The sequence below is a fragment of the Poecilia mexicana genome, unplaced genomic scaffold (genome assembly GCF_051168715.1).
Source record: "Poecilia mexicana isolate PSO_F unplaced genomic scaffold, ASM5116871v1 scaffold_3, whole genome shotgun sequence".
NCBI lineage: Eukaryota > Metazoa > Chordata > Actinopteri > Cyprinodontiformes > Poeciliidae > Poecilia > Poecilia mexicana.
In genome coordinates this window covers 4933090-4947799 of record NW_028263372.1, presented here as the reverse complement: position 1 = coordinate 4947799, position 14710 = coordinate 4933090, and the positions used below count along the sequence as shown (strand labels likewise).

Genomic DNA, 14710 nt, shown 5'->3' with positions numbered 1-14710 from the left:
TTGTTTAAATACAAGGGTTTCTTTCATGATTTCTTTGGGGGCGGGGGGACAATTCTAGACTCTTCCAAGATTGGGGAGGTCCGGACCCCCCCGGAATTTACGCCTATGCCCATAGAGGACCATCATATGCACAGCGAGATAAGCAATGGAACAGTGCAAACACTAAGGAAAGCATGCATCCCAACGTAGTTTCTAAATCAACGAATAGGTTCAAAACAGAAGTAATCGTTGTTCTCTCACAGTGGTTGAACATAGATTAATGACATAAGCAGGAGGAAAGTACACCATGTCCACATCAGCAGTCCACCACAGACAACATGGCCCCCGGTACTGGACAATATTGACATTACTGCTGAAATATTGTGCATCCTATTTCTTCCTTCATTTCTGCGCACTCCGGACAAAAACAAATTTATCAAATTGATCATAGACCTAAAAGACAGAAACTGTGTAGCATCTTTGATTTTGTTTCATTCCTCGTGTTTTTGAAAATTTAACAGTCCAAGCGTTTAGATATGGTAAATTTTATTTTGGTAACAAAGCAAAACAAACAAACAAAAACAGGTCCAGACAGCATCAGCTCTGGTTTCTTTTTTTTATCAAAGGTAAAGATCAGCAGCTATTACTCAGATGTTACTTGGGGTATAGAAGGAGCTGGGAGAAGAAACATGCCTCTTGAGTAAACAGTTTGTAATCTTGTGTGCATCCAGCTCCACCTTTGCTGGAATATTATAAAAGGACTTGTTCTCCCATTGAGTTCTGTCATTGAGTCAACCCGTAGGACCGACATGGGCTCCCAACGGTTGCAGCCCACATCATGGCTCGTCTTCCTGACTCTGCTGGTTGGCTCTCTGTCTCAGACTGGTAACACATTTCACAGCTTCACTAACAGCTCAGATAATTCTACATAAAAATGCTTCGGGTGTCTGATGTAAATGTTTTATCCTGAGAATTTTCTTCTACTTTTAATACTAATGTTTTTATAGAAAGGGAAAATATTTTAAACTGAAAATGGAAATTCAAAATATATAACAATGTGTTCAACTAGTCAGTTATAATTTCTTGTTTTCACCACAGTAACAATCGTCCCTGCTCTTCAGACACTGGATCTGACTTCAGGTAACCATGCAAACACCAGCATTTTGGGGTTTGACTACTATTATCAGTATTATGAACTTGTTTGTCCATTCTTTTCTTTCTAACATTCTCATTCAACAGCCAACATGTCTCACCTTGACCGAGTCTGCACAACTTGGGGAAACTATCACTTCAAGACCTTCGATGGGCATTTCTTCCAGCTGGCCTCCACCTGTAACCATGTGTTGGTCTCCCACTGCGGGGGAAGCTATGAGAGTTTCATCATCCAGATGAGGCGGGGCCTGGTCAACAACACCGCCACCATCAGCAGCATCACCATGAAGCTGGATGGCTCAGTGGTGAAGTTCTCCAACAGCTCCGTCATATTCAACGACCAGAAGTGAGTTCAGTCCAGATTTAATCTCTGGCTCATGTCATGTTTGCCACAGACTGAATCTCTGCAGGAAGAGTTACAGCTATGGTTAAGTTACAAATGCATATTTACATTCATTGCTGTTCATCATTCTCATTGTTTGATATATATATATAATAAGAGTTTAATCATAAACTTGTGTCTAAGTTATTAAACAGCTTAGCTTTTCAGATCCGTTTAAGGTTTAGTTTACGCCAGGGTTTTTTTTTTAATGGAAAATGTTTGGTACAACACACAGTAATTATGATTTTAATATCATTAAATTCAGGCCACAAACATTAAGCTCATTTTTACTCAACAGACTCTAAGCACTCAGTCATCAAACTTCGACCAAAAACCTGAACTCCTTTCTTTTTTTGTAAGAAAAACATCTAAGAAAATTTCAACATCTTCATTTTTATATCCCCAAAATAAAATATTTACAATAAAATCATTTTGGATTTTAAAGTGGAAAAAAATATGGCCCCTGAATGCTTTCAACTTGGTGATTTTGGCCCACAGCGCAAATAGTTTGGATAGCTCTGGTTTAAGCAAATAGAGAACTGAGTTAACTTAGAGCTGGAATATCTGACATGAAATCCTAATGTTTTTCTCTAAGCAGCTCTTTGCATATCGTCTCTATGTTTGCTTCTATCCTACAGTCTCACTGCTCACATACGCCTCATACCATATTTCATATCTCTGATCTACCTATGGCATTACTGTTGTTAATTTGATTTATGTTTTTAAGTTTAGAAGATGAAAAAATGTCTCAGCCAGTTAAAAATCCAGGATCCCTTTGAAACAAAGATGGAGAAAGTGACAGAGTTGTTTTCAGTTGCTCACCTTCTGTCTGCTGCACCTGCACAGTAAAACCTCTGCAGAGTTCATGTAGAACGCTATAAGCAGACACAATGCAGAATGTTATGTGCATTGCTTAGAAAGGAGCAAAAAAAGCTTCATTATTAAGACAGAAGAAAAAGCGTTTGTGTTTTATTTTCTTTTCTCTTGTTCTCTTTTATTTTTCTCTTTTCTTTTCTTTCTTATTATTTATTTTCCAGGGTTGTTCCTAAAGTTTATGGTTTCTCAGAACTTGTCGTAAAATGTTAAAGTTCTTCAATTAAAAGATCTTGAAGTCAAAATGGAAGGGTTTACTGAACATGTTTGCTGACTGATGTTGCTTATGTCTAATGTTGAATTATTTTGCCTCAAAATGTTGCCTCACTTTTTAGCTTCTGCTCTGTGACTCATCCTGATCCTGTGTGTTTGCTGCAGGGTGTCTCTGCCACTTGTTGCCTTCGGAGTGACAATCAAAAGGACCACATCCAGTATCTTTGTTGAAGCCAATCTTGGAATCAAGGCTATTTGGAATCTGGATGACTCCTTAGATGTATGTATGAAGGACACAAACAGACTAAGCACATCATTAAGTCTTTCCAAGCTAAAGTTATTCAGTCTTTTACAATTAATACAAATGTGTCAGTTATGTTGGAGCATATATAGCTCTGCCCTTTGTTGTTATGAAACTAAATGTCTGCATTATATAGTACACCTTTGCTAGGAAGACTCTTCACAGTAAACTCCGATACATATATTCCTCCATGAACATGTTTTAGTGCTCACACGTCACACATGACTTAATCTCTTTATGTGTCGTATCTTTACAGATCGAGCTGGATAGCAAATATCAGAACCAGACCTGTGGACTGTGTGGAAACTTTGATGGGATAGCTAATGATTTTATGAAAGATGGTAAGGTAATTTAATGGTAACTCAGCATGGCTGCTGGTAAGGGCGACTGTGGCTCTGTGGGAAGAGTAGTTGTCCTGTGATCAGAAGGTTGTAGGTTGAATTCCAGCTTCAACCTGTGCCAGAGGCACATTGACATGGCACTTAACCCCAACTTGTCTACTAATCTGTGTAATGGGTTAATGTGACTCTAGTGTGAAGTGCTTTGAGTGGTCAAAATGATTGGAAAAAGCACTATATAAGTTCAGTCCATTTAAAATAATATTCCAATTAATTTAGCTTCTACATGCTATGAAAAACTCTGTACTTTTCCCAATGACAGACTTTAGGATTGAGAAGGCAGCACCAGATTTAAAAAAAAAACCCACTTTAAGCTATCCTTGGCTGTGGGCTGAAGTTTCTGGGGAAAATGTTAATGTTTTCTGCAGCTCTGAGTTTATTTTTAATGGAATTTAATTTGTCTGTAAAATAATGTGCTTCAATGTCTTTGTGCTTTATAAAAGATTATAATGAGAAAATACTGTAAACCCTCTGTTGTTCTTTCAGTCACTTATTTAAGAAATCTGGATAAATATCTCAGTTTCAGAAAGACATGGAAATTATATTTATGTTTTTCCTTAGTTTGCTGAATTAATTTACTTATTGATACACACTAAGTTTGGTTTGTCCTTGCTAAATATTTTACAATCACATCTGATGTGAGAGTAGTTGCTGGTTTGTGACAGGATGGTTACTGTGTGACTGACTGTAGGGGCTGTGCTGTCTGTAGTGGAGTTGGCTGAGACTTACAAGGTAAACGGGCCCACTGAGACGTGTGTGGAACCCGACCTCAGCCTGACCCGGAGCTGTGGGGATAAGGTAATGATCCAGATCATCATCAGTCACATATTAATATCAGTTAGTGTCTGATTTAGAGTTTCCAATTCTGCTGTTGAATGAAACAGTTTACATTCAGCCCCTATTTGACCAGAAGCCTCTATGGACTGAGTTGACCACAGACTTAAAGTGTTTATAATTTTTACCCCCAGTTGCTTTGTGAGGAGACCTTCACCAACGATCCATTCAGCAGCTGCCAGAACCTCCTGGATGTGGAATCGTTTACCAAGGCGTGCATTGCAGACATGTGTAACTCAGAAGAGAACACAGAGTCCATCTTGTGCAAAACCATCTCAGAGTTCTCCAGACAGTGCGTCCATGCAGGAGGAAGACCCCAGCCTTGGAGGAACGAAACCTTCTGCTGTAAGCTCAGCACACGCAGTCTGAAGATTAGAGTCCTTCTTTGCTATTTTGTTTTAAGATTAGCTTCCTGGAGTTGATACCACAAAATTAAACAAACTGTCTTCACAGACAAGCGATGCCCATACAACATGGAGTTTCTGGAATGTAGCCGGCCATGTCAGGACTCCTGCTCCAACCCACAGGCCAGTCAGACCTGTGACAGCCATTGCCACGATGGCTGCAGCTGCCCTGCAGGTAAAGACACACTCTTGTTCTAATATGAGCATCCATGCTGAGTTATTTATTGTTCAGGCAAATTAATTATCATCTCTCCTGCCTTCAGGAATGGTGTTTGATGACATTGGTAACACAGGATGTGTCGCAGCTGATCGGTGCCCATGTCTTCATCGCAACCAGATCTACCAGTCAGGAGAGTCCTACTCATTCAACTGTAGATCCTGGTAAGCTGGGAACATACGCAACTCTACCAGGCCCATATATGGAAAGAAAATCTGAGTTAGCCAGTAGCATGTTCCCATGTGATGGGGACATATTTTGAATAATTAATTTGAAATGCGTTTAATACTTTCATGCTAATGTTGACAAGGTCGGTTAAAAAAAATATGTGTTATAGCTTAAAATTAAATATGTACTTTCATAGTGAGTATCTATTTACCAAACAAAACATTTAATTTTTAAAATAATTTTCAAACGAACTATTTATTTTCCAAATAAAATATTTAACTGGCCCTAAAAGTTTAGCTATCTAACTAAATAGATTTAGTTAGCAACGAATATCTAGATTGCTAGCTAGATATTTACCTTGTAAATAAATAGCTAAATTAGCGGAAGTGGATTATCAAAATGAAAGCCGGGCTTTGCGGACCCCATAGTTAACCACAGCAAAATCAGTACTGTTTTTAACACCAACACCTTTCTAGTCAATTAACTAAATTTTGCGTATGAATTTAACAGTGTTTGTGAGAAAGGCCACTGGATGTGTACAGAGGAAAACTGCTCGGGAACCTGTTCTGTGGAGGGAGGAGCTCACGTTACCACCTTTGATGGGAAAATCTACACCTTCCATGGAGACTGCTCCTATGTTCTGGCTAAAGTAAAGAGCTTTATACATCTGTATGCTTAGACAATGATTAAATTCATTTTGTAATGAACATATTTAGTGCTGAACTACACAAGTGTAACAACAGCATCAAGGCATGCTGGTTCACCGAAAGATATTTAAAAAAACAAATGAAGGATAACAAACCAGTTTATGTTGTCTTAACTATAGTTTTAAAACTTAACTATAGTTTTAAAACCAGCTGTATTGCTGGGCAATACAGCTGGGCAGCTGTATTGCCTCTGGGCAATACAGCTGCCCAGAGGACCAGCTGTATTGTTGCCTTGCAGCAAGAAGGTCCTGGGTTCAAATCCAGGGTGTACCTACCGGTCTCCCAATGACAAGACTGCTGCCAATAGCAGCGCCTCTTCCACCCTGCCAGGATAAGCAGACAGAACCAACGTTTGGATGGATACCCATAAGGCTTCTGTGTTAGAGATCAAAGATCCCGGTGTCTAATTGTTTTTTTTCTGCGACAAGAAGAAAATACAGATAGCAGCAGCCATCTTTCAGCCAGCTAAGCAACAGTGTGCAGCAGTGTGTGTTGCCCTCTGTGCTATTTGTAGTCAGAAACAATAACCTTTTAAACTCACTATATATCTTGATAACCAGTCAATGCTCACACCAAAATGGGTGTGTTCTAACTGGGATTGCTATTTGTGCTGACAGGTTTTGTGTCACTGTGTTGCAGCAGAGTGATGGCTCCCTGTACACTGTGTTAGTGGACCTGGTCAAATGTGGTCTGACAGACAGCAGGACGTGTCTCAGAGCCGTTACTCTGGCCCTGGGCAGTAATGCCGTGGTAAGATGCCGACACATTAACTCCCCGGCTTATATTTCTGTTGTTTTTCATAACATGTAGACACAATGCAAAGACTTTCAGATCATTGGATTGTGTCTACAAGCATCTACTCAAACCTGGGATAGAACTTGTAAGAACTAGTTCTAACATTGTCACTTTAAAGTTAAAATACATAAATAAATATTAAGACCACAGATTTTTGAGAAAACTAATAGAAAACAGCTGATATATATATATATATATATATATATATATATATATATATATATATATATATATATATATATATATATATATATATATATATATATATATATATATATATAATATATCTTCTGAGAGTGGTACATCTAGCAATGTGAATTATTTTAACCGATAATCCAAATACTAATTAATGCATGTTTAACAATCTAAAATGTCTTTCCACTAAATACCAGGTCATCAAAATTCAAGCATCTGGGCAAGTCTATGTCAACAATATTCTTTCTCAGCTTCCATTGTTTACATGTAAGTGAATATTATTATTAATGTCCATCTAACACACCCACACACAATGTCCATATACATTTACACGTAGTATTTTATTCTGCTAGGGTTGCAGCCTTTTTAAGCTGACATTCAGTGTGCAGCAGCATGAACTAAAACGTATGACATCTATGATCAGTTTTTGAAGGTAATTAATGAAAGAAAATGGAGGAAAATCAGAGAACTCGGACACAACAGACATGTAGGCACATCACCAGAGAAAGAGTGAGACAGAAACCCACAGGCTGTTAGAAGACAGTTTATCACCACAACACACCATGGAAATATTAATGAACTATAATAAACATGTTGATGAAATGAAACCTGTAGGACATGTTGCTTCAGTACTGACAGCTCACTTAATGCTATGTGTTCTGATCTCTGCAGCTGAGCTGAGCGCCTTTTGGCCATCCTCCTTTTATGTTGTAATCAGCACCAAAGTGGGAATCCAAGTGATGGTCCAGCTCTCTCCTGTGATGCAAGTCTTCGTTTCAGCTGATGTGTCACTCAAAGGAGCCACATCCGGTACATCTCCATGTATTTAGGATGTAAATATGCATCTTTCAGGTTTCCAAAAGCTCATCTCTGTCCCACAATGCTACAGGGTTATGTGGGAACTTCAACAACATAATGAGTGATGACTTCTGGGTCATCAGTGGACTTGTGGAGGGAACTGCTGCAGCATTTGCCAACACATGGAAAACCAGAGTCAGCTGTCCTGACATCATGCCACTCTTTGGAGATCCTTGCAGCCAGGACATTAGCAGAGGTACAGATGATCTCCTGCACACAATGTTATGTTGAATGTTTTTAAAGACAACCCAAATTCAGAGAGGTAGGCAACAGGTGATGTTGGAATATTTAATAAAAAAAAAAGATGAACCAGCAAACTTACAAAATTCCAGAACCGAACAAAAATAAACCATAGCAGAAGCCAGGAGGCATGAGAAGAATGCAGGGAAACCAGAGCAGCAGTGGAGAGGTTACAGGGAATAAAAGGAGGAACCAGCAAGGAGTAACTGAGAAAGAGGTGCTTAAGTACTGGGAGCTTGAATGCTGGAACAAAGGAACTGGGCTGATAGCTAACGGGTTGCAGGTGTGAATGGCAAGAACAGGGGGCAGACTGAGGAGAGAGAGAGAGAGAGAGAGAGAGAGAGAGAGAGAGAGAGAGAGAGAGAGAGAGAGAGAGAGAGAGAGAGAGAGAGAGTGGCATAGGAGGCGAGGGAGAGTAAGCAGGGGACTAGGAAATGAATCTAGCATTTAAGCAAACTAAACATTATAAAACTAGAGTAACTAAGCATAACTAGATACAAGAAATAAACTTAACTAGAATCACTGCGAAAGGACTGAATTAAAGAAAAATTGAAACAAGACTGAACAAAATAAGAAACACAAAATAATGAAACTAGAATCAAATCAAACAACAAAACAACCTAACAACCCGGGATCCTAACACACAATGTGCCCTCACAGCTTACCACAGGCCCTCCAGGATGTTGGGTTATGCTTTTGTGATTGCTGTGGCCTAAAATTATTACTTTTGCAGCACCGTTTTCAAAAAGTTACAGTCAATGTTTAATCTTAAATTTTGCCATAACATGATCTTACAAAAAGTTGAAGTTGTTGAAGATAACCTTCCCAATAAAGACAGAATTTTAACATAGTTAATATTTAAAGTGCAAACAATATTTTCAAGTACCTTCTTGAAATAGCAGTCTTAAACCAAATAGAACCATGCCCTGAGGAGTTGCCAAAATGCAAAAGAAAGATTTCATAGTGATCATACAAGTTAACATAGTCTGATTACACAGCATATGCAAATCCTATAAAATATTTCAAAAATGTTTTTTTGCAGAAAAGCAAGACACATGCTTTCATCTTGCAGGTTCAGCTGTCAAGAAACAGGAAGCTAAATTAGAAGAAGGTAAAAATCAGTAAATGAGATCTTGGCCAATAATTTTTAAATGATAAGTAATGATAAGTAAGTAAGTAATTATTATGTATATCACCATTCAAAGATCAAAATTGCAAATGCAGATTAAACAAAGTAAAACAAAGACACACAGATAAAACACGATGCCAAAATAAAATACCAAATTAACCAGTAGAAAGATTTTCTGGACAAAATCTACTTTTCACATTGGTACTATCAGCGGCAGCTTGAGTATGAGCCTTAGTCCCAAAATCTCAGAAACATGTCTATGTGTGAAGTGACATCAGCCTGGATGCCTTTCATCAGGGAAACACTACTGTCTTTTTCAAGATACACCTTTTATTATATTATATTATTATATTTATTTATATTTGTGTGTTACAGAGAACTATGCACAGTACTGGTGTTCCAAATTGACTGATCCGCTGGGAGTGTTTGCCCCTTGCCACTCTGTTGTCAGCCCCAGCTCATACAAAGACGTAGGTTTGCAAACGTGAAGCATTCAGCGTGTATAAAACTCTTCTACTGTCATAGCCTTCTCCATGTCCACTTTGTGTTTGAGCAGAACTGCATGTACGACGGCTGTAACTGTGAAAAAAGCGAGGACTGCATGTGTGCTGCGGTTTCCTCATATGTCTATGCCTGCTCAGCAGCAGGAGTCCACATCAGTGGTTGGAGGGAAACCATCTGCGGTGAGCAAAAATCAGTGAACATGTTTTCACTGTTCGGAAACATATCCTTCTGCTGGGTAGATCGGACTGTTTGATTAACCTTTTCACATTTTTTCAATAGGAAAATTTAGCGAATCATGCCTATCAGAAACAGTTTATGAGTACAACATGACCTCCTGTGGTCGGACGTGTCGTTCCCTCAGCCAGGCTGATTACTCCTGCCAGGTCAACTTCACCTCCGTGGACGGCTGCGGCTGTGCTGAGGGAACCTACATGAATGAAGGGGGACAGTGTGTGTCCAGTGCGAGCTGCCCCTGCTACGATAAGGACACCTTTATTCCTGCTGGACAGGCCATCATCAAAGATGGAGTAACATGGTAACGACTCACAGATGCTCATTGGAGATTTTCATATTCACATAAATATGAACTGTTTTATCATCAAAGAACATGTGCTTTAAAAATAAATTGGGGGCAAGATTAGCAAATCCCCTAATCTTGCCCCCAAGTCCTTTAAGTCTTGGGGACTTAAAGGACTTGTCCAAGTCCTTTAAGTCCAAGTGCTTTAAGTCCATGTAGATTAAGTTTACTAAGTTGTCATTTTAAGCAAACATAAATAAATTAAATTTGACAAACTTTATTTGACTGCATGTAACAAATCAACATTTTTTTTAAAGTTGGTGCTCCATTTTCTTTTGGTCAGTAAACTGACAGAGAGTAGGGCAAGAAACATGGAGTTTAATGCAGTCAGCTTGTAATGCGTTGTCAAGGCTGTTTGGGATCAGATCACTACATCCCCACATGCCTCATAATTCATATTGATTCTGTTTGCCTCGTCCACAGTGTCTGCAGACATGGGGCCCTCAGCTGCTCAGGAGGAGCCAGACTACAAAGTAGGTTTCTATACGTTACATCCATCTATGGGAGGGTAATTTTGTGGTGTTTATACAACTAACACTTAATTGCAACCTATAATGAGGTTTGTAAACAGTGCAATATTTCATTCTTTAGCAAAGGATGTCTTAGTCCATAATCTGTAGTTTTAACATAATCTGCACTCAATTTCAATCTTCAGCCTCTACAACATGTGTCGCCCCCATGATTTATTTTGATTGCTCCACTGCTCAGCTTGGCACCACTGGGGCTGAGTGTCAGAGGAGTTGCAGCACAGTGGACATGCCTTGTGTAAGTACAGCAAAGTATTTCAGTTCAAAAAAGCATTTTGATATAAATCCATGCACCTTGTTCAGCCTAACATCTCTTCACTCTTGCCGGGAGCAGATCAGTACAGGCTGTACATCTGGATGTGTGTGCCCGGAAGGCCTGCTGTCAGACGGAGCAGGAGGCTGCATCAATGAGACAAGCTGTCCATGTGTCCACAATGGACACGTCTACCAGCCAGGACAGACTCTCACAGTGGACTGTAACACCTGGTATTTGAGGCATTTATGACTTTTGACCTTAAAAACTGTAGCACAGATATTAACTCTTTCATGCCAATTCTCTCCCTTCCAGCTCTCACATCTGACATTTATATATTTGTTTGATTTATTTCTGTTTGTATGTCACCACAGCTCATGCAGCGGACGAACGTTCACTTGTACCAATAATGTTTGCAATGGAGTTTGTGGGATCTATGGAGATGGTCATTATATTACGTTTGATGATAAAAGGTTTGACTTCAGTGGACAATGCGAATACACACTCCTACAGGTAAGAAGGCTACTGGACAAATCAACATTGTTTATTTGTCAGAATTAAAATCTTTAAATGTGATGTATGTTGATGAACAAACCTGTCACTAATACACACTGGTCCAATAAATAATAAACATACTTGGACAGTCACCTTTTAGACATATTGAGGAGTTGAAATCAATCTTTCTCTAGCAATAGAAGTGAATTCTGGAGCCTGTTAGCGGAGAAAACTATCAGCTGTATCAGTAATTGACTTTTTTTTTTAATTATAAGAAGGGAACACAAAGGAAATCCTATGACTGTATTACTGTGTGTTCTCATTCAGGATTATTGCAGCCCTGGTCAGGGAAACAGAAGCTTCAGTATTATCACTGAGAATGTTCCATGTGGAACCACTGGGACCACCTGCTCCAAGACCATTAAGATCTTCCTAGAGGTAAACACACCACACTCATTCCATCTACACCTGTGATCTAGTTGTTAATATCTTCCAACTGCTGGACAAGGAGAGAAGATTCTGACAGCATGACAACCTGCAGCAAAAATACCATCGCCTCATCTTAGCATAGTCCTAATCTTTCATCAAAAACCAGAGTTTATTTGTAAAGTTTTTAGCATGTTATGTAATAGTATGTAGGGAGTTGGGAAAAACATAAACCCTGCCAATCTTTGACATGTGGAACAAAATATATACAAGGAGAAATAGAAAGTCTTATATGGAGTCTGTGCAGTGTTTAACATTTTATGTGGTTTTTGTTTGCTTTGTAATCTTGATGTGTACAGGATAATGAATTCCATCTTAAAGATGACAGTTTCCAGGTTATAAAAGGAAACATCAATGTTCTCCCTGTTTCTGTACAAAAAATGGGTATTTACCTGGTGGTGACCGTCCAATCAGGGCTGGTAGTCATGTGGGACCAGAAGACCAGCCTTTTCATTTCTCTCAGTCCACAGTTCCAGGTAACTCATTAAGTGTGTGTGTTGTGATTAACTAAATCTCAGCTTGGTTCTTTAGGTTTTATTTTAGACGACCATAAGCTGGCCGAATAAAAGAACATACTATCAAAATACTTACACATGAACACAAATCCTTGTATCATTTCATTTGATATTTAGACCAACACTGATCAATGCTGGATATTTTTACTGAACTGGTAATGTACCTGATGATGATAAGTTCAAATCATATCATATTTGTGACTGCTCTGTTGTTTTCACCATGCCAGGGTGAAGTGTGTGGACTTTGTGGGAACTACGATGGCAACAGTAAAAATGATTTTACCACACGCTCTCAAGAGACTGTGACAGATGTTTTAGAGTTTGGGAACAGCTGGAAAGTGTCATCTAGTTGCTCTAATGCCCAGCTTCTCAGTGATCCCTGTGCCTCCAACCGTTACCGGGCAGCCTGGTCTCAGAAGCAGTGCAGCATCATAACCAGCGCCACCTTCCACAGCTGTCATCCAAAAGTAACATGCACACAGCACAGCTACACCTAAATGGATCCATGTTTACATAAATTAAAAACTGTAAATGCTCCACTCCTTGGGAGATTAGATAGTTTTTTCTTCTTTTCTTCATCTTTATCACTACATGCACAGATTGCCTCTTTCTTTGCGTGGTGATCCAGCTACTGTTTATTTATCTATCTAAAACATCCCGTTTTAGAAAAAAATTACCAGGCACTGTTAGATGAAATTCCAGTCAGTCAAGTTTATGTTATACCATGCTTAAGAATATAAAGCACTCAAACAGGACAGAGTAAAAGCTTTGAGTAAGGCTCATAGTAGAGTTTGTCAGAGTCCACATATTTGTCTTGTACCATGGATAAAGGATCCTGAACAGTGGAGAGACAGTCTGGCTTCTAACCTTTGGTGTATATCTTAACTTTACCGCATGATAAAATTTCCACCACAAGCCTAACAAACTTTATTTTAGAATGTTTTAAACATGGAAAAACTTGATGGGAGAATATTTGTAGTTTTTCTACAAAGTCTATTTATTGGCCTCTTTTGAACTTCTTTCAAAATATGTAACAGTATACCTTACATGAGTATAATTAGAATGAGAAAGACAACATGTTTGATGTAACTGCTTTGTGTTTAAGGTTGATCCTGGCCCATACTATGATTCTTGTGTGAGAGACTCCTGTGCTTGTGACACTGGAGGTGACTGTGAGTGTTTCTGCACCGCTGTGGCTGCCTATGCCAAAGCTTGCAGCACAGCTGGAGCCTGCATCAGCTGGAGAACTCCAAAGTTGTGCCGTAAGTTTGACCATCACAACTGCTGTCATGGTGATGGAGCTATTCGATGATGTAACAAAATCAAAAATTGGATTTTGTTTAATTTCAAGCTAATTTCAGCTTTACAAAGCACCAGTTCAAAACTTTAGTAATCTCAAAATGCACACAAATAAATCACATGTAAATCAAATTAAATACATATTTCAATATAACTGACTTTTTAAGTACCAATGAAATTATTCCAATTTGAATGAAGTAAGCCTTTAGTCAGTGTAACTTACTTGTTAAAGGCTTACTTTAGTGTAACTAAAGTAAGCCTTGCTTTAGTTACACTAAAGTAAGCCTTTAGTTACATGGAAACTGCCTGTTTCCATGACTGGAAACAGGCAGTTTCCAGTCATGCAAAACTTTATTTTATATTAAAAAAATTATATAAAAGGTCCATATTTTGTGTCTGCTAGCTATTTTCTGTGACTACTATAACTCCCCTGGTGGCTGTGAATGGCATTACAAGCCTTGTGGAGCTGACTGTATGAAGACATGTAGGAATCCCTCAGGAAACTGTACCAAACTCATCACTCACATGGAAGGTAAACATTTGTCCAGCATGCTAGTTAAATAACTTGTAACTTTACTTACATCACATTTTATTAAACAGTATTTCAGATAAGACAAAGTATTTTGAAGGTAAGCTAAGGAAAGTTGGGTTACTGTTACTAAATAATATTCATACCACAACTTAATTTCCCTACAATATTATGTATAGTAGTCAAATCATTAAGAGTGAAAAATTAAGATGCAAGGAATCTAATGTTTAGTAAAAAGTGACTTGTTTTTCCACATTGCAGGAGGCATGTGTTATGTTTTCATTGAGTGAGTCGTAAAAACATCATGATGGAAAAGTCAACTCCTCACTTTACACCTACATTGGACATTTCATTCCCCATTAATTAACATATATACTTTTGTATTACATAGGTTGCTATCCACAGTGTTCTCACACCAAGCCATTCTTTGATGAAGACACAATGAAATGTGTGAACTGGGACCAGTGTGGATGCTATGATGACAAAGGCATCCATTACAGCACAGGCGAGAAGGTTCCATCCAACAGCTGTTACACTTGGTATGTCTCATGTAACATTGATCATTGTATTAGCATAACTGGTCCAGTAAACACTAATAGATTGGTGTATGCTATCTGCGTATGCTATCTGATTCATACATGCATTGTCATACTATATAAGGTTATATAACTAGACTTTGT

The 14710-nt window shown here is 38.6% G+C and overlaps 1 protein-coding gene across 1 annotated transcript in view; it reads left to right on the top strand.

Annotated features, from left to right (window-relative positions):
* Window positions 1-749: 749 nt before the first annotated feature.
* LOC106930655 (uncharacterized) overlaps window positions 750-14710 on the top strand; it is a 46998-nt gene continuing 33037 nt past the window's right edge. The window contains exons 1-27 of the mRNA XM_088004081.1: window positions 750-864; window positions 1078-1119; window positions 1219-1477; window positions 2765-2879; window positions 3157-3241; window positions 3990-4096; window positions 4267-4477; window positions 4586-4711; window positions 4800-4917; window positions 5432-5570; window positions 6268-6378; window positions 6816-6885; window positions 7291-7428; window positions 7508-7672; window positions 9221-9315; window positions 9402-9528; window positions 9629-9884; window positions 10350-10399; window positions 10582-10691; window positions 10788-10939; window positions 11081-11219; window positions 11529-11639; window positions 11987-12163; window positions 12430-12669; window positions 13308-13464; window positions 13905-14033; window positions 14422-14569. Coding sequence (XP_087860207.1) covers window positions 789-864; window positions 1078-1119; window positions 1219-1477; window positions 2765-2879; window positions 3157-3241; window positions 3990-4096; window positions 4267-4477; window positions 4586-4711; window positions 4800-4917; window positions 5432-5570; window positions 6268-6378; window positions 6816-6885; window positions 7291-7428; window positions 7508-7672; window positions 9221-9315; window positions 9402-9528; window positions 9629-9884; window positions 10350-10399; window positions 10582-10691; window positions 10788-10939; window positions 11081-11219; window positions 11529-11639; window positions 11987-12163; window positions 12430-12669; window positions 13308-13464; window positions 13905-14033; window positions 14422-14569 — 3653 coding nt within the window. The 5' untranslated portion in view covers window positions 750-788. The remainder of the gene's footprint in view (window positions 865-1077; window positions 1120-1218; window positions 1478-2764; window positions 2880-3156; window positions 3242-3989; window positions 4097-4266; window positions 4478-4585; window positions 4712-4799; window positions 4918-5431; window positions 5571-6267; window positions 6379-6815; window positions 6886-7290; window positions 7429-7507; window positions 7673-9220; window positions 9316-9401; window positions 9529-9628; window positions 9885-10349; window positions 10400-10581; window positions 10692-10787; window positions 10940-11080; window positions 11220-11528; window positions 11640-11986; window positions 12164-12429; window positions 12670-13307; window positions 13465-13904; window positions 14034-14421; window positions 14570-14710) is intronic.